At 43.2% G+C, this 19,337-nt stretch overlaps 1 protein-coding gene across 1 annotated transcript in view; it reads right to left on the bottom strand.

The window, feature by feature from the left end:
• Positions 1–19,337, bottom strand: part of CUBN (cubilin) — a 263,097-nt gene that overhangs the window by 2,076 nt on the left and 241,684 nt on the right. Inside the window, exons 61-66 of the mRNA XM_040248967.1 lie at positions 11,613–11,775; positions 11,039–11,244; positions 9,248–9,395; positions 8,152–8,333; positions 4,887–5,052; positions 2,473–2,708 (exon numbers count right to left, since the gene is read on the bottom strand). Of these exons, the coding sequence (XP_040104901.1) occupies positions 2,473–2,708; positions 4,887–5,052; positions 8,152–8,333; positions 9,248–9,395; positions 11,039–11,244; positions 11,613–11,775 (1,101 nt within the window). The remainder of the gene's footprint in view (positions 1–2,472; positions 2,709–4,886; positions 5,053–8,151; positions 8,334–9,247; positions 9,396–11,038; positions 11,245–11,612; positions 11,776–19,337) is intronic.

Raw genomic sequence — 19,337 nt, 5'->3', positions numbered from 1 at the left:
ATTGGGAAAATACTACAAACATCAATAGCTAAGAAAAGGAGACATATCTAATTAAAGACTTGAATTTAATGTGACATTGGTTTAAATGGCAGTAATCTCTCTCGGTGCCTCAGTTTTCTTTTATCTGCAAAGTCCAGGGATCAAATGGGATTGTATATTTGAAAGTTACTGAAAACCAAAAAAAAAAAAAAAGTCATAAAGATATTGTGAAAATAATCTTTTTTTGAAATTTTCACAAATTTATTTATTTCTTTCTTTTTGGCTGCACAGTGCAGTCTGTGGGATCTTAGTTTCCCAGCAGGGACCGAACCTGGGCCATGGCACTGAAAGCACCAATCCTAATCACTAGACCCCTGGGGAATTCCTACAAATCTCAACTAAATTTCTAAGGCCTAGTTAGCTTCCAAATCTGACATGTGACTCATTTACTGGGAATCTCTTTTCTGTGGGCCCCTGTAAATAACTGCAAGACAGTATCCACTAGTCAGGTGACCCAAATTTCTCCCTCAATGATTAGCTCTATGTATAGGGACAGACCTACCAGAGAGTTTATTGATGTGTTGTCTAGAAACTAGAGGAGCCTCGTTCCAGAAATTAGGCTGCACCCATGCAACCAAAAACCACCCAGTGATTAAATATGATAGCCCACTTTACCTAATGATATGGTTAAGATGTTAATGATGTATCAGTCAGTGGAAAAAACCAAACCACAGAAAAGGATAAAATATGTGTGTATGGAAATATATTCCCCAAAAGTGTTTAGAGGAATATATGGGAGAATTCTCAGAGTTTTAGAAAAGTCATTTTTTAAAATATTTTTGATAATACCATTAATCAATTTTATAAACTGTAAGTTATATTCTAAAAACTCTAGATTTCCAGCAGAGGCAATTCTCTGTTAATTTGATCAGAAAGCATAAATGAGCAAAGAGTGAAACAGTAAGAAACTGCTAACTTCTCATCAGCAGTCATGCGTCCCTCGCACAGAAGCTCTGGAAACATCCATCCACTTGCACATAAAACAAAAGGCAGCGAGGGGGGATGTAGCAATGTTGAGTCAACATCAGAATCTACGGAGGGCTGAGGGGAGATCTGATATTTACAAAAACAAACTCTTAGTCCCCAGGACAACTGTTAATATCCCTGTGAATTTCTTCAAAGAGTTCCCACAATTTTCAGCAAGTGGTGAATGGAATGGAGCCAGGCATCCAACATTTCTATACAGTCAGGCCTCTGTAAGGACAGGTTCCACATCGCGGATTCACCCAACCACAGAATCCAGCAGATACAGAACCTCTAGATACAGAATCCGCGGGACAGACTGTACTCACTAGGCCAGTTTTTATAAGGGATCTGAGCACCTGAGAATGTGGTATCTGTGGGGGGTCATGGGACCGATCCCCCGCAGGTACAGAGATAAGACTGTAATTCTAGTCATGCAGAAATAACGTGGATGGGCAACCCTGGACAGTGCCTTTAAGCCACACATGGAACTTCCACAAAGCAGCAGGCCACAGGTGCTCCCCCAGAAACTTTGATTATGAGCTGAGTGGGGACTGGAAGTCTGTGATGCTAAATAACTGCATATGTAATTTTGATGCACAGTCAAGTTTGGTAACAGTTAATAATACCGGTGGCTGGGTCGGTAAAGAATCTGCCTGTAATGCAGAAGACCTGGGTTTCATCCCCGGGTCGGGAAGATCCCCTAGAGGAGAAAATAGCAACCCATTCCAGTATTCTTACCTGGCAAATCCCAAGGACAGAGGAACCTGGTGGGCTAAAGTCGGGCATGATATAGAGACTAAACTACCACTACCACCATTATTAATTTAATGAAAATTCCACTAGGTGGCACTCGTGCTCCCCAAATAAACAGGAAAGTCAGAAACCTGCTGCTGCTACTGCTAAGTCACTTCGGTTGTGTCCGACTCTGTGCAACCCCAGAGATGGCAACCTACCAGGCTCCTCTGTCCCTGGGATTCTCCAGACAAGAATACTAGAGTGGGTTGCCATTTCCTTTTCCAATGCATGAAAGTGAAAAGTGAAAAGTGAAAATAAAGTCACTCAGTCATGCCCGACTCTTAGCGACTCCAAGGACTGCAGCCTACCAGGCTCCTCTGTCCATGGGATTTTCCAGGCAAGAGTACTGGAGTAGAATGCCATTGCCTTCTCCCAGAAGGCAATGTATTAATTGTATTAATAAAAGTATGTTGTGCTCTGTGATTGCATGTCTGCCTTTAAACATGCCCTTTAAAGCTATTTTAATTATTTTAAAGTGATAACTGGATTTTTTTAAAAGCTTGTTCTACTCACTGCACCACAATAGGGCCCGGAGGATGGAGAATTAGCATTGTATTAATAAAAGTATGTTGTGCTCTGTGATTGCATGTCTGCTTTTAAACATGCCCTTTAAAGCTACTTTAATTATTTTAAAGTGATAATTGGATTTTTTAAAAAGCTTGTTCTACTCACTGCGCCACAATAGGGCCCGGAGGATGGAGAATTAGCATCGGGTCCATCGTAGAGCAGGAGGTAGTTTTGGACACATTCTCCAGGATCGTCGATGCTGATAAAGTAAAAGCTGACGGTGACCGGTCTTCCAGCAGGAGCAAGGATGGCCCATTCACAGTGAGTATTGTTTGGGTAAGTGCCCGGATAGCCAGGGCTGGTGACCGAGCCAATGTCTCCATAAAGAGTCCCACCACAGCCTGCCAGGAAACAGCAGCATGAAGTTGGATTCAGTCAAGCAGAAACCATCCACTGGGCTTTAGTGCACTTAAGACAATGCGACACATTTTCCTAAGGTGCTGAGACTCCTTGCAGGAAAAGTGGAGGCAGAAATCCTTTTCCTGTGCCTTCATGGGCTACATTCTTCTCCTCCATCACCACCTGTCCCCTCCATCCCCACCTCCACCATATATTCCTTCCCCTGCAGCTCACCACTTAGGACCGATTTCCTGCAGGTCTGTTTTTTTGGAAATAGTGAGTTGAGAATGCAGTGGGAAAAGCAAGATCCTGATAAAGTAACTGCAGGAGAGAGTGAAGTCAATCTTGGGTACTTTGGTGTTATAGGTACTTGGATTGATCGCGAATACTTTGACTCAAAGGCAGTGGCTTGGTGATGATGTGGGTGAAGTAAAATTAAAAGGGAAATTCTGGGGCAGGATCACAGAAACTGGTGTTTTATTTTAGGTTTTGGCAGTAATTTGTCATTTTTGTTGCTTGTTCAGTAGCTCAATCGTGTCTGACTCTCTGTGACCCTATGGACTGCAACACCCCGGGCTTCCCTGTCCTTCACCATCCCCCAGAGTTTGCTCAAACTCATGTCCATTGAGGCAGTAATTACTTTACTAAAAAAAAAGTGACTTTACCAGGCATAGAACTGACAGCTCCAAGACTGATATGCTTAAAAAGTCAAAGTTTTTTTTCTTTTTTCTTTTTTTGGCCAAGTCGTGTGGCATGTGGGGGTCTTAGTTCCCTGACCAGGGACTGGAACCCACAGCTCCTGCAGTGGAAGCACAATGTCTTAACCACTGGACCACCAGGGTAGTTCCCCCTCTCTCCCAAAAAGAAAGCCAAAGCTTTTTAAGTATCGGTGTTAATTTTTTCGGTTTGTCAGTTTGCACAGGAAATCTATCATGATTTAGACCAGATGGCATGGGCATCCAGATACACTGTACGCAGGAAGAAACTGTAGAGCATAATTAAAGAGCACAGAGCTGGGTGTCTGACCAGTGGGGGTTTGGGCCTGCCTCTGCCACAGTCTGGCTGTGCGTTTTTAAGGCAACTCATCAATTGGGTGTTTCATTTCTTTATCTGTAAAATTAGGGCATAGAGATCATCTTTTACTTTTGTCCAGGTACCAAGAAATCATTATCCACAATTGTCTTGATAGAATCCTTTTATAGTCACTCGGGATATTTAAACGAATCGTTTCCACATTCTTATTTTGAAAGCTTTTAGATATTTTCAGGGACATTTCATAAAAGGATTCCTTCTTTCTTGAGTTGAATGTATTGACATGACTTAAATTTCCTTCACTCATCAGTAAACAGCCAACCCAAACTGCAGGAAGGTGCTCACTGCCCTGTAAGAGCCATTAATCTCCAGGACTGTCCAGAAATGAGAGGGTCTCGAAGAAACACAGCTGTGTAGATGTACTCAAGTATGTGTTCGTAACTTTTTGGCAAACTTTTATTTAATTTTCAGAGAAGTACACCTTGATGATCAAACCAAAAGTTAAAAATATGACAAAAATTGACTTCCCTGGTGGCTCAGTGGTAAAGAATCTGCCTGCCAGTGTAGGAGACACCGGTTTCCCTGGTCTGGGAAATCCCACATGCCTTGAAGCAACTAAGCCCATGCACCACAACAGTTGAGCCTGTGCTCTAGAGCCCAGGAGCTTCAACTACGGAGCCCGCCTACCTCAATTACCGAAGCCTGTGCCCTAGAGCCCACGCTTCACAACAAGAGAAAGAACCCCAACAAGAAGCCCACACCCCGCAACGAAGAGTAGCCTCCGCTCTCCACAACTAGAGAAAAGCCCTCATGGTAACAAATACCCAGCACAGTCAAACAGAAATGAATAAATACATAAAAAAATTTTTAAATAGGACAAAATCACAATGTATAAACTAATTACAAAATCTTTACACCTTATCTGTGCCTCATACGTAGATATATATTCTTTAGAGAAATAATAAATACAAGTAGAATTTTTAAAATCTATAATTTCATCATTTTTTAAAAATCTCTATTTTTAACAGAAAATGATCAAATACACAGATTGGGGAGAAAGATGAGGTCCCTTTAACTGTCTTTTCTATGAGACACTGTATGTTTTTCTCGGCTGCATCACTTGACCTGACAAAGTGCCAGTGTCTTACCAGAGGGTGAAGAGGTCCAGATAATTTCATATCCACGACCAGAAGTTGCACCATCACTCTTAAACCGAAGGTATAGTTCATGACTCTGGGAGAAAATGGGATTTGGCAGCAGAGTCCCACAGTATGTGCCCAGTAATGGCGAACTGCTCTCACTTCCATTTCTGACCTTTAAAAATGCAGCATTAATGATGACACTTAAACATATAGTACCTTCTTTTCTGATCTATCATTGCTCTACATTAAGACATGAGACTATTTGAATAACTTTTTTGAGAAAAACTTTGTCTTTTTATATATACTTACATTCAGACGGCACCTTCATTTGCAAAGGAGAGAAACATGCAATCTGTAGATCAAAAACTATTTACACTTGGATTCAGAAATATGTATTCATCTCCAGCAGTTAAAACACAGAGGCATGTTTCTGCTGATATAACCAACTAGTTGATTGCTGTGTAACAAACTAGTTATATCTTTGTTCTTGGGGAGATGCTTCAAAGAATGTAGCTAAAGTGAACTTTAAAATGATGCGGGGAGAAAAATAGCTGCATCGTTTCCAGTTAACTCTGTTGTAGTCTATTCATCATACTGCAGTTATGCTTTTATCTCTCCTTTAAAATGGCTCAACTATCAAGGGGCCATGAAAAAACAACATACAAAGCGTGATAAAGTCAAAACAAAATGAATTTTTATATGGGAAAAGGACATAATTAAAACAATCTATAAAATTTCTGACTGTTTATCTAAACAGTGTATTTTAAAAATACATACAGTGTATTAAAAAAATACTGTGAAGCTGAACAGATTTCTAAAAAAAAATCCTTGCATGGTGTAGACACATGTGAAAACAGGAAATGAGCTGGCGTGTGAGTGTGGTACCCACACTATGAATTCAATCAAATTCTGCCCTCCAGCCTGGTCCCGCTACACATTCACAATCGGCCCCACTTGGAGGAGGACTCTTGAGGGCTATGAAGACACGTGATCCAGGAGTTTGGGCTGAATCCTGCCCCTCCTGGATGGATGCTGACTTTATTGAGTTGATACCTGTATTTAAAATCCTGAAAGCACCTCTGTTTCCTTTATAATCCCATAGTTTAACATGTGGTTAATTGTTGGTTGTCTTAAGTCACAGAATGTTTTCAGAGGTGTGGTAGGTGGTCTGGTCAGGTTGTTTTGCTCAGGAGATATCCCCCACCCCAGCTTTTTGTTTGTTTGTTTTACCACAAGACTTGTGGGGGATCTTAGTTTCCCGACCAGGGATTGAACCTGGGCCCCAGCAGTGAAAGCACTGTCCTAACCACTAGACCACGACAGGAGTCCCTGGAGAGATTCCTTTTAGGTCTATAGAGTAGCCAGCAGGAGAGAAAAATGCCTTTCTGGATTATTCTGCTAAGTGTTTATACAAAGTAGCCTTGCTGTGGGTGGAGCAGCCAGTTCACAGTCAGCAGACAGAAGTCCAACTGCCCTACTCATCTTGATATGGGTCTTTTTCCTCTGGGTCCTCTTTAGAAAGCTGACGCTCTAAAAGAAGGAGCGGGACAGTCATTCTCACGGAATACACCAATGAATCGTCCTTTTCATCTCTCTCTGCACAGGAGGATGGGACAGGAGAGCAGAGAGCAACTCTGGGAGTGCAGATGAGCCTGAAAGGGTTGCTAAAGGCAAAGGCAGATTTCAAATGGGGTCGAGAGCTTGGCCTTCGAGGGGTATAATACATTCAGAATCCTCATTGATAAATTTCCATTCTCATCATCTTTAACATGAATGGAATGCTGAGGCTGCAGTAAACCGTGCCAGAATCTTCCCGCTGAAAACCAGAAAGCTGGGCTTTGCAGGCCTGAGCTGCCATTTCCCGTCTTTGCTTATTGGACAGAAGTTTCAGGCCAGTTTCTATGGGTTAAGGCACAGTGGCTGGAGAGTCGCCCTTGCTTCCCAGCATCCAGAGGCAAATAGCAGAGTTCACGCTAGTCACTAACGGGCAACTCAAGCTTGATGTGAACCAGGAGTAGCTGCACTGCGACTCTGAACTGTCTGGATGGTTCGTCCTTTTTCTGTGTCTCACTCCACCTCTCACTTCTGCTTTATGCTCCATGGAACTGTTCAGCCTCCATGGTGGGTATGTACGTAAGTCTGAGTTTAGTAACCTGATTGATGCCAACAAGACTGTCCTTCTCTCATCTCCTCCCTGCTACATCCATGTCCTCCCAGTTTCTACCATGGCTAAGGTTCCCCATGAAAAGGCATATGCTTCCTCGGAGAATTTTACACTCTAGGTTGAGCATAGTCATTAACCAAGGACTTAGATGAATTCTATCGCGGACCGGGGGGCACTTTCCAGGATAATAAAACCCCATAACAGGTGTAGGGGAACAAACTGACTTTTTGGAAACCTTGCCAGAGATTCACATGTACGTGAAACATAGCCAACTTAGGGACTCTCGGGTTAAGATTTAGGTGTGAATTCAATTCACAGAGGGATTCAGCATCTTTGTAAGTATGAGACTTACTCAGCAACTCAGTTTACTTCCTAAGAATGAATACATTTCCAACAGAGTCTGCAAAGGACACAGGAGAGAACGCTATGGGTTTTATAGCAAAATATAGGTGCTAAGCTCCAGACAAGGGAGGGTTCTCTCTCAGTGTGTTCGGGGGGAAGGAGGGTAAGGTGGGTGGGGGAGGACAGGCAAGCAGCAAAGGTGCTCCAGAGGAGGAGGGAGAAACAGAGCGTTCCTCTTGTGTCTGCCAAACAGGTGATCAAGGAGACACTCTCCGTAGAGAACACTGAAGATGCCCCAAACATACTGTGGCCATCAGCAAAATCAGGTAAACGATTTAGTATCATTTCTTATTAAAATCAGACACATCTGACATCTCCAAAATTAGCACTTTGCACTTGACCTCCCTCTGGTCCTTCCATTCTCAAGCCACGTATCAGTGCCTTCAAGATGCCTTCTCTGTCCCCAGATGGGTTAAGTGCCCCTAACCTTGCTGGCTGTTGGTCAACAAGAGCAGACTACTTCCTATCTTGTCTTTCCCATAGATTGTGAGCCTCCGGGGAACCCTGACTATGTCTTGTTCCATCCTGGATTTCCCGTGTCTGGATCTTGGAGATGGTCGGTATGTAGGGGCTGAAAGGATGATGAACAATTTAATGAAATGAGGAAGGAATATGATTAGCAGTAGCAGAGGGAAAGGTGACAAATCTTGAGGGATCCAGCATCTTTTACATAGTTCATTTACACGATATTCAGACGCGTGTTACCTCCAAGAAGTCATGTGTGCAGCCACTTGAGTCCTCGATGCCAAATGAGTGAAAGAAGAGGGAGATGGTGTGGCTGTCGGGGGCTGTGAGCACGGCTGTGCAGTCCATGTCACTGGGGTAGTCACTTGGCCAGCCAGGACTCCGCAGGTTGCCAAATGCCTTCTTATATTCTCGATTGCAACCTTAGAGGAAAGACAGCATCATAATTAATGTATGCATCCCAATAGTTAGTGCTCCTTCAACTTGACAGGAATAATTCAAGAAGATTATTAAATCAGAGCAAACTTCAGAAAAAAGCTAATCTAGCTCCTCCATTTACCTCTGAGATGACTGAGATCCCAAGACCTGAGGTGGACAGCGTGCTAGGCAAACACAGCTCAGTGTCTTACCACAAAACATCCTAGTGTGAAATGTGAAATATGAAGACTCTCCTATGAAGATGAGCATTCTAGCACTATCTGCACTTTTCTGATGATCCGGAGGTGGAGTTGGCTGACATTTAGGCTCTGGACATACAGACTCTACCTCCAAGACAGAGTTTTGTCTGAGGATGTTTCCTCAAATACTTTGATGAATTGTTCATTCGGATACCACTGGCAAATGATAGCTTTTGACCACTTTTGGTAAAAATACCCTGAGTGTTTTTGTTTGTTTTAATCAAAGGCAGCTTTGGTTTTAATCAAGCTTGAAACGAACATTACATAAAGTGTTCTCTGGAAATCAATTTCTTGGTGACAGTGAACAAGTAACTCTTTCAAGGCTCCTTGGTTTTTCCAAAGTAATTTTCTAATACATAGTGATTTCTCTATGTGGTTAAGAGCATAATTATTAACATAGTAACTGGTATATATTTTTAATTAACAACATGAACTTAATATCCTGCATTCTCAACATTTTAATTAGTATTTCATTTGCTTTAACTCTTCAGAAGCCAGCTTTAGTCATCTACTAAATGGGGCTAGGCTTCTGGTAAAGTCTTACTTCATGTGGGTATAGTTTGTGTCAACAAACCTTAATTTATTCACAGGCGTCAACTCCAGCAGTAATTGTAATAATGGCAGTTTTTCTGAATAAAAGATTAAATCCCCAAGCTCACCTGCAATCTGATAGGTAAAACCCACTCTAGAGTTTATATTGAAAGCTTCTGATTTGAAAACAATGACTGCAGTGCTCGTGGAGGAGTAAAACGTGGGCACGGTTGACACATTTCCACTGCAGAAGCGAATTCCTGGGTTTCCATTACTCTGAAACGGAATGGAAGCCAAGGGTCAGTAGGTTTAGTTTCAAAAGAGAATAGGCCACAGCAGAAATTAAACTGCATATAAAAATACAGTTTAAATATTTAACCACGGAGACCAATTATAGAGTTTAAAGCACTCTGCAGTAGGATGTCACCTTGGCCATGGAATTGACAGATGTCTCACATTGGAGGGGTGGGTGAGAGATGGAGAGGTTTCTGCTGAAACCACAGGGCAGCCCCCTGCCTACTGAAAATAGGACCATCCCCCTCACCCCAAGTCCTCTCTAAGGGCTATGCTGTTGTCAGAGCTCAGCCAGGCTGCTGGAGCTCACTACAGTTCACCTGGGGCGTCTCCGTTGTTCGGAAGACCCTACAACTAACCAACACTGTTCCTGGCCCTCTCTCACCACCCTTTAGCAAACTTGCAGTGAATGAGTTGCTCCTTAAACTGCAGCGAGACATTCCACGTATTCCCAGGTGCCTCCACCAGGCAGCATCCTCAGTTCAGGATTCCTACACTCTAATCCCATCATTCTCTTTATGTCAACCACCTAGTCACATAATGTTGATGCCCAAATCCTCAGGTATTCTGTGACCATCACACTTTTACGGTCAACAATCTAACATCTTACCCCATGAGCAATTCAGACTGATCCAGTTTTTAAAAAACAAAACAAGTTTTCTCTGTTTTTTAAACTATGAATATAGTCCCCCTAGACTGGCACCAAATGGCTTCTTAACCAAACCCTCCGATTTGCTCTACACATAGATCCTGCTGACTACAGAGGGGCTTCTGCCTGGAGCACCGCAGGCAGAACGCCAGAGATGCACATCAAAAACTCCGGTTAATGGCCTGAAACGATCACATCCCTGTTAATCGGCCATACTCCAATACAAAATGAAAAGTTTTTTTAAAATTCAGGTTAGTTGGGGAATCAGTCTCTGCGGATGGGGCACAAGAGCAGGCACTTTTTTGTTTTAGTTTATTTTTAATTGGACTATAATTGCTTTACAATGATGTGTTGGTTTCTGCTGTACAACAATGTGTGTGTGCCTGTTACTAGCTCAGTCATGTCCGACCCTTTGTGACCCCATGGACTGTAGCCCGCAGGCTCCTCTGTCCATGGAATTCTCCAGGCAAGAATACTACAGTGGGTTGCCAGGCCCTTCTCCAGGTCAAAAATGTGGATCAGCCATGAGTATACATATGTCCCTGCCTTCCTGAGCCTGCCTCCCACTCCCCATGCCACCCCTCCAGGCCATCACGGAGCGTGGAGCTGGGCTCCCCGTGCTGTGCAGCAGCTTCCCACTAGCCATCTATTTCACACATGGTGGTGGAGATTGCCAGTGCCACCCTCCCAGTTCATCCCGCCCTCTCCTTCCCTCTCCGTGGCCACAGTCTGTTCTCTACTGCAGGGCCAGGCACTTTTGCCAAGACACCCAGATGTTAAGTAGGCACACGACCTACAGACCAAGTTCAGGTTTCTTAATGCCTATAAATAGAGGGTGTCATAAAAAGCTAAAAAGCACATTAGTCTGGAAGTAACTTCGAGAACTTATCCAGTCATGCCCTTGAACATTACTTCAAGTGTTTTGCAAATTCTATGAAAAGGTTATAGACGTTACTGTCATTTATACAATTGTTACCTCCAGAGGGTCCTGAAACTCTAAGTAGTTCTGGTTGCAGTCTTGAGAGTGCAGCTGAAATGCCCACACAGTTATCTCGACCTGCCGATGTAGGGGAGCTTCAATGACCCAAGCACAGGTGGTAAGCGGGACATCTGGGTCCGATGAATTGGGTGACGAAATACTTTGTGGGGTACGAGTTGCATTAAATGTTCCACCACAAGGCACTGAGATGAGAAATAAGAAACAACTTAGAAGACATTTTACTTGTAATTCATCACACATATAATATTTAAAATTCTATTTTCCTTGTTCTTCCAACCCAAAGGAGCTGTATTTATATCATTCTAGGAAGGATTTACATTATACATTCTTGACTAAGAATTGTACCAAATTTGTACCATGGATTAAACACAAAGTAATTAATAGGGTGTTTAGTAACTGACATTGAGCTTAGATAGTAATTAACATTGACTTTAGTAATTAACATTGAGGTTAGTAATTAACATTGAGTATAGATATAATCAGGTCATTATTTTGAGTGCATAAATACATATGTGTTTTATAACATGTAAAAATGTCTCAGTTTACTCACTGTCCATGATGGTATATGTAGCATTAAATCCTTCTCTTTCTAAAGTCAAGTCACTGACAAATTGAACTGTAAGGAAGTTTCCAGAAGAGAGAAAGGGGGCAGGTACGGTGGAACCACAGAATGTTCCAGCCAAGTTGGCATTTTCACTGTCCCCATCATATAACTGAAAAGAAAAACAGCTCATTAGTTATCCATTAGTCACAAAGAAGTTGCATATTTTACACTAAAATGCACATGAAGTTACAAGAGGTCATAGTTAAGAATCTTACACTAATGTTCTTAATGCTGGTTTTAATTTAGGAACTGAATTGTTATGAATCAATCACGCTACAATGCTTTTCAGTAAAAATCTGGTATAATGGCCTACAATTTTTTTCTCATTGGGAAAGTCATATTTGATTTAAAAAATAATGCGTCATTAGAGCCACAAACCCATTCCCACCTTCACCTCTGTCCCCACGCACAGCACAGGTCCAAGCCATCGCGACCTCTCGCCTGATTCTCATCACATCTTCCCACGGATGCCCCCCGGTCCTGCTCTTGACCCTCTACAGTCTGTTTTCAACACACCAGTCGGAGGATACAGTTTAAGTGTCAGACCAGGTTGCTGCTCCGCTAAGAACTCTCGTAAGCCCTCCCCACCCACTCAAAGCCGTGGCTAGGGCCTCTGAGGCCTGATAGAACCTGCTCCCACTCCCACTCCCGGGCTTTCCCAGCTGAACTCTTAATGGCCTCCACTTTGTTTGCTCTGCTCCTGGAGTGAAACAGGTGCTCCGGCATCCTCGCTATTGTATCTGCTGTTTCTTTTGCCTGGAATGTTCTCCTGTTTATTCACATGGTTTCATTCCCCTCTGTTCTTTTAGGTCTTGACTCAAAAGTCACTGACTCAGTAGACTTCCCTGACCACTCCCCTCCTCATGTGAGATCTGAGTTTCCCCACCAGGGATCTAACCTGCACCGCCTGCATTGGAAGGTGAAGTCTTAACCACTGGACCACAGGGAAGCCCCCCAAGTCATCTTTGTGTCAGTTAATGGCTCAAGGCTAGCACCTCAGCCATCCTCGACTGCCCTGTCTCCTTCTGAACCCCCACCAATTCTGCTCCACCTTCACCCTCTGGCCCAAGGGCTCCGTCTCTGGTGCTCCCACAGTGGTCCCTCACCTATACTGCTGTAACACTTCACATAGCCCTGACTCCACAGAGCATTCTCCCCCGAGCTGCCTGAACATCTGTAAGCTTAGAACAGATGACGATCCTGCTTGGCCTGCAATGTCCCCGGGGATGTCATTGCATCTTCACTTAAATCCACCCTCTTTAGCATGGTCTGCAAGCCCCCTCTTGTCTGGCCTGGGCTGCTCTTCACACTTGCCCACTCCTCTGAGGTGTGCTGTGCTTAGTCATTCTCCTGTCCAACTCCTTGTGACCCTATAGAGGACTGTAGCCCCTCAGGCTCCTCTGTCCATGGGGATTCTCCAGGCAAGAATATTGGAGTGGGTTGCCAGGCCCTTCTCCAGGGATCTTCCTGACCCAGGGATCGAACCCAGGTCTCCCTGTAACTCCTCCATCCCCTGGCAAGTCTCTCTGAGCTGCTCCTCCTGCCAGGAGCTCTCTCCTCAGCCCTTGGATGGCCCACTCCTCATAATACAGTCTCTGCTTAGATGCCACCCCCTCAGAGCCCAACCCTACCTAGTGGGCTCTCCCCCAGGATCTTCCTGTTCTCTTTTCTAACTATAACCAAGACCTACCTTATTTATTGCTTATTTACTTCTTCTGGTCTCTCCCCCATAAAGCATATAAACCCACGGGTGGGCGAGGGGACCTCTGACTATTCCCTGCATGTCACCAGCACCCAGAACAACCCCCAGGCAAAGGAGTTTTCAGCAAATGCCCTTCAGCAAATGTTGAAATAGTGAGTGCTTGTATTTTCTCAAACACATCACTAGAAGACAAAGTGTTCTCCATCTGAGCAATCCCTATTGCACTGCTAAAACAAATATCTGTGTGGATTCAAAGACAGAACTGATAACAGAACCATGGCGTGTTATTAAGCCTCAGCATCGCCATGATCCCTGACATTATTTTAAGATGCTGGGAATACATCAAATGGTTAAAAACAGTCTTGTCAAGATAAACACAAAAATAAATTTCCCACTAGATGGCACTATGTCTCTCTTTGAACATGATTTTAATAAAATTTTAGTAAGATTTTAAACCTGAAAGAGACTGAGGGGCTGAGTTATCTAATCCCCTCATTTTACAGAAGAGCGGATTTGCCAAGTTTTAGGCAGTGTACTTTTTCTGGTAAACAAGTTAGGTTTTTATTATAACCATCGCAGCCTATATAAAATCATGGTCATATCAACAAGCGTTTTTATTCTTGGTGCTATGTGTCAGGCCTCTGAGCTAGGTCCTGTCTATAAAAGGATGCATAAGCACTTCCCATACCTTTAAGACACTAATTTGACTCAGAGATTAATGAGAAGAGGTTCATAAATTAAATATATGTGTGTGTGTGTGAATTATACATAAATAGAGAAATATGAGTGCTATAGGAGAAGAGTTCAGTGCATGAGGGGAACTCATATGATTGAGTCAGGACAGACCCCACACGGACGCCTGAACTGTGAGCAGAGGCCTTCCAGACTGAGACAACAGGAAGGGCACCCCAGGCATATGCCCTGACCTGTTTCAACACCTCCCTGCCCTGTGACCCACCGGCCTGGAGATTAGGTAAGAGAACAGACGTGGGGCCGGGGAGTTCACTGGGACAAGGCCGATGCTTCATATGCTTCATGTGAAGGGCCTTGTATCTCCTATAGGAGATACAAGACCTGATTTGGGTTTTAAATGGATAAGTGGGCAAGGTGATGGAAAGAAATTACAGTAAGTCCCGAACATACAAACGAGTTCCATTCCAGGAGTTCCTCTGTTAAGTCCAATTTGTTCGTTAAGTCCAACAAAGTTCACCTAGGTACCCAATTAACACAATTAGCTATATAGGTTGGTACTATATGAGGTTTATATAGTATAACAGCTGACATACAGGGGCTGGCACACACAGTCCCATCTTGAAAGCTCACAATTTGAAGGTTCATATGTAGAGGACTTACTGTATAATCATGCCCAGCCTTGAGCTGGTGTTCGTATTACTTCACTCACTGCCACAGTAAGATTTCTCCTAATGGAGCTGAAATAGGACAGATGATAGAGGCTTCTGGACTCCTGTGTAGGCCAGGCCAGGGTTTTTTCCCTGACAACGCCACGTCTCCACTGTGAACTTGGCAGGGCGGCTCTGTAGAGGCTTGCAGGAAGTGCACTGTGCAGGGCTGCAGGCGGGCACTCTTACTCGGAGGAGGTCAGTAATGGCGCCCTGAGGACCACCCTGAGGCCCCGCACCATCACCAGCAGCTGCCTGGTGCATTCGGGGAGCACACGTCCCTGCCATAACCGCCTAGACCTGGAGCTTGAATTTAAGTTCTAAGTCTTGTGGATGGAGAAAAGTGCTGAGAGGATTTCCGTGAACAGTGTCAGACTTTATTTTGGGGGGCTCCAGAATCACTGCAGATGGTGACTGCAGCCATAAAATTAAAAGACGCTTACTCCTTGGAAGAAAAGTTATGACCAACCTAGATAGCATATTCAAAAACAGACATTACTTTGCCGACTAAGGTCCGTCTAGTCAAGGCTATGGTTTTTCCAGTAGTCATGTATGGATGTGAGAGTTGGACTGTGAAGAAGGCTGAGTGCCGAAGAATTGATGCTTTTGAACTGTGGTGCTGGAGAAGACTCTTGAGAGTCCCTTGGACTGTAAGGAGATCCAACCAGTCCATTCTGAAGGAGATCAACCCTGGGATTTCTTTGGAAGGAATGATGCTAAAGCTGAAACTCAGGACTTTGGCCACCTCACGCGAAGAGTTGACTCATTGGAAAAGACTCTGATGCTGGGAGGGATTGGGGGCAGGAGGAGAAGGGGACGACCAAGGATGAGATGGCTGGATGGCATCATGGACTCAATGGACGTGAGTCTGAGTGAACTCCGGGAGTTGGTGATGGACAGGGAGGCCTGGCATGCTGCGATTCATGGGGTCTCAAAGTGTCAGACACGACTGAGCGACTGAACTGAACTGAACTGAACTGAACAGTGGTGCAGGTTAGAATCTATTTAAGACCCCAAAGGAACTGCAGAAATAATCTGGTGGAAGATAACTTCTGATGATAGCTACTGCCAGATCCTCCCTAATTGGAGCAGCTAAAGAAAGTAAGGAAGGAAATTTGAGGATTTTAACTTCTATGAATTTTTAGTGCATGAGGGCAAGAGGTTTTGATATTGGGCTTTAATTCTTTTTAAATTTAACTCCGTAATTTTCCCTGGTGACTCAGATGTTAAAGAATCTGCCTGCAATGCAGGAGATCTGGGTTTGATCCTTGGGTCAAGAAGATCCCCTGGAGAAGGGAATGGCAACCCACTCCGGTATTCTTGCCTGGAGAATTCCGTGGACAGAGGAGCCTGGTGGGCTACAGTCCATGGGGGTCACAAAAAGTTGGACACACAACTGAGCAGTTAACACTTTCATTTTCTCTTTCATAATTTTAGACATCATTTTCCTTAGGACTTTATCTTTGAACATTTTCCTGGGAATGTGATTACAGGAGAATTTTAATAGTCTTATTTGAAGACTGTGTAGCATCTCAGAGTATCTTCATGAATTATTTGATCCTACTGTGAAACGTCTGACAGAGTCTGCTGAACAGGCCTGGGTATAATTTGGAATGAGAATGACAGTAGAGAGTAAATTTTTAGGTTTGGGGTTGAACTCGGATACTTTATAGAATCTTTGGGGGAAAATGTTATCTTGGTCCTAGTGGTTCTAGGTTTTTATTATAACCATCGCTGCCTGTATAAAATCATGTTCATATCAACAAGCATTTTTATTCTTGGTGCTGTGTGCCAGGCTTGATGCTGTGTGTCAGGCTTGGTGCTGTGTGCCAGGCTTGGTGCTGTGTGCCTTGGTTCTAGAGCTTGGTCCAAGCTCTAGAAGAGCTTGCAAAGGAGCAATGAAGAGAATCAGCTCTAAATACAGGAGCTTTTAATATAACAAAAGTAGTATTATTATATAAAATCAATAATATTATTAATATGATTATTATGTAATCTCAGACTCTTTTCCAGTGCTTATGGCAGAGTTGGGAATATAGTAAGTACTCAAATTAACATTCATCGAATGAATGAATGGATAGTAGGTGCTATCTTATAAGGATGAGGACCTGACACCTCCCTAATTACTGACCTTCTCCCCAAAACTGGACAACCCCCTCCTCCTATGGCTGATCACAGACTGATGGTTGAGCCCAGTGGGTTAAGACAAAGGTTTTCCATGAGAACAGTATTATCTAGGGAGTGTTTTGCAAAAGTGTGCTGTTTGGGGCTCATCATAGTGGTCTGAGGCTGAATCTGGCACTTAGTGTTTAGAAGCCACACTGCAGAATTCCAAAAAAATTCACAGGACAGGTGTGCAGTGTGAAGATTTATATATCCCACATACCTGTGAGTGTCCTGCCAGACACATGTGTAAGAAAACTGTTTAAAATCATTTGGTCCCAGAACCTAAGCTCATTCTGTATATAAACACAAAAATATTTTGCACTGCTTTAGTAAGAAACAAATCTCCAAGAAGGCAATTATTTATAAGTTGAGGGAAGACTGTAGTTTGTTTTATCTGGAACTGTTTGATTTGAATTTTGGAAATTCATATTGTGGATGGGTACTGCCATTATCTTTTAAGTTGCAAATAGAGCCTATGTACTCATACCAGTCCAGATTTCTACGCATGCATTTGTCATGATTCCATACATAGGAAGGATTTTAGTACTTAATCAAGAGACTTAGCATAGTCACATCAGAGCATTTACATGTTGATATACACACTGTTTTATGGGTTTTCCTTTTATTTCTCCTTTTCAAAGCTTTTAGCATAATTGTAAATTGAAATAATTTCTATGGCTAGGCTATGGCACAGATGAGCTTTCACTTCAGATGGTCAAAGGATCGTTAGACAATACTGGTTATTCCAAGGGGCACTGACTGCATTGAGAAGAAGCTGGGCAGTGTTAGAAAGAAGCCCCTCCTTTTCCAGTTCCATGCTTCCCAGCAAAGGCATGTCAGTTATGGTCACAAAACGGAGTCCTCTGTGCTGTTTCACTCACTGCTCTCCACAAAGGAATGACTTAACTGATGAACAGGCTGGTGTTCAGAAGCGGGGTATACACCATGCAGCTTGCTTCCCCTCTTCACCCACTTCTCTGTGATAACCAATCACCCACTGGAAGCCAGCTTTTGTGCGGTTTCTCTGAAATTCAGCTCAGCCATCCCATCTAGAATGTCTTTCTGAACCCTGGAGTGACAGCACTCATACTTTGGTTGTTTTGCTCTATTTTTCTGTGTTGATCACGTTTATTGGCTTTGCCATGTTATCAGTCTCATCCACTTACAGCTCCATGATTGAAGCTTATCTTTGATTCTCACACCTCAGGTGCCAGGCACAATGCCCAACACCTAATCATGCCATGTGACTCTTCAGGGAATGGATGTGATGTCACTGAGCAACCACTCGGTGAAATACATAATTCTCTACTTATTGCAGTTATCTCTTTGTTGTTACTACTGTTGTAGTTGTTTTTCTTAGCCGTACTGGGTGGCTTGCAGGATCTTAGTTCCATGACCCAGGCCCGCGGTGGTGAAAGTCCAAATTCCTAACCATTGGACTGCCAGGAAGTCCCCTACTGCAGTTATGTTAATTACTTTCCAAGTCAACCCTTTCAAAACAATAATGATGTAATTACAAATGAATAATGAATTTGGCATGTTTTCACTTAAATATCTACCTACAGAATTAAATTAACTTTTCTAAAAAGTTATTTGATTAGAATCTCTAAGAAACAGTCTAAAATGAGCCCAGTGTCCTATTTATCACAGTGAATCTCTTTAATAAAGGTACCTCCAGGCCTCACATTCCAAGAACTGTCCTGTGATCTGCCAGATGCATATAAGCTGGAAATGGTGCCAACTGAAGGGAAACTGCTTTCCCAAAAAGAAAAACAAAAGTAGATCTGAACAGAATTTCTTTTAAAAAATAAAGGGCATTTTAAATTGAAGCCAGAGAATAACCCCTTGTTTTCAGTATTGTTATGTCTGTCCTAAATAGCTTGAAAACATCTATAAAATTAATAGTTCTTTTAATTATTTTTTTTTGCCACCCTATACAGCCTGTACGGAGAAGGCGATGGCACCCCACTCCCGTGCTCTTGCTTGGAGAATCCCATGGACGGGGGGGCCTGGTGGGCTGCCGTCTCTGGGGTCGCACAGAGTTGGACACGACTGAAGCGACTTAGCAGCAGCACACAGCCTGTGGGATTTTAGTTAGTTCTCCAACCAGAGACTGAACCTGGGGCCTCAGCAGTGAGAGCAGAGTCCTAACCACTGGACTGTCAGGGAGCTTCCAATCGTTCTTTTAATTGTATTATCAAATCACACATAGAAACATATCTTGAGAATAAATCCAGTCAGCCTCCTCCTGGCACAACCACATTTTAAACATTCCCCATGTATTTACGTTCATAATAATGTATATGTAAATCAATTATTCATAATATTTTAAGAAAAGGAGATTATACAGCCTTCATGGCCATGTAGAGTCACCCAAAATGAGGAAAAAAGAAATAAATTTAT

Source organism: Oryx dammah, unplaced genomic scaffold (genome assembly GCF_014754425.2).
Source record: "Oryx dammah isolate SB20612 unplaced genomic scaffold, SCBI_Odam_1.1 HiC_scaffold_10, whole genome shotgun sequence".
NCBI classification, from domain to species: domain Eukaryota; kingdom Metazoa; phylum Chordata; class Mammalia; order Artiodactyla; family Bovidae; genus Oryx; species Oryx dammah.
The sequence above is the reverse complement of the archived record's forward strand: the minus strand, read 5'-3'. Positions and strand labels throughout refer to the sequence as shown.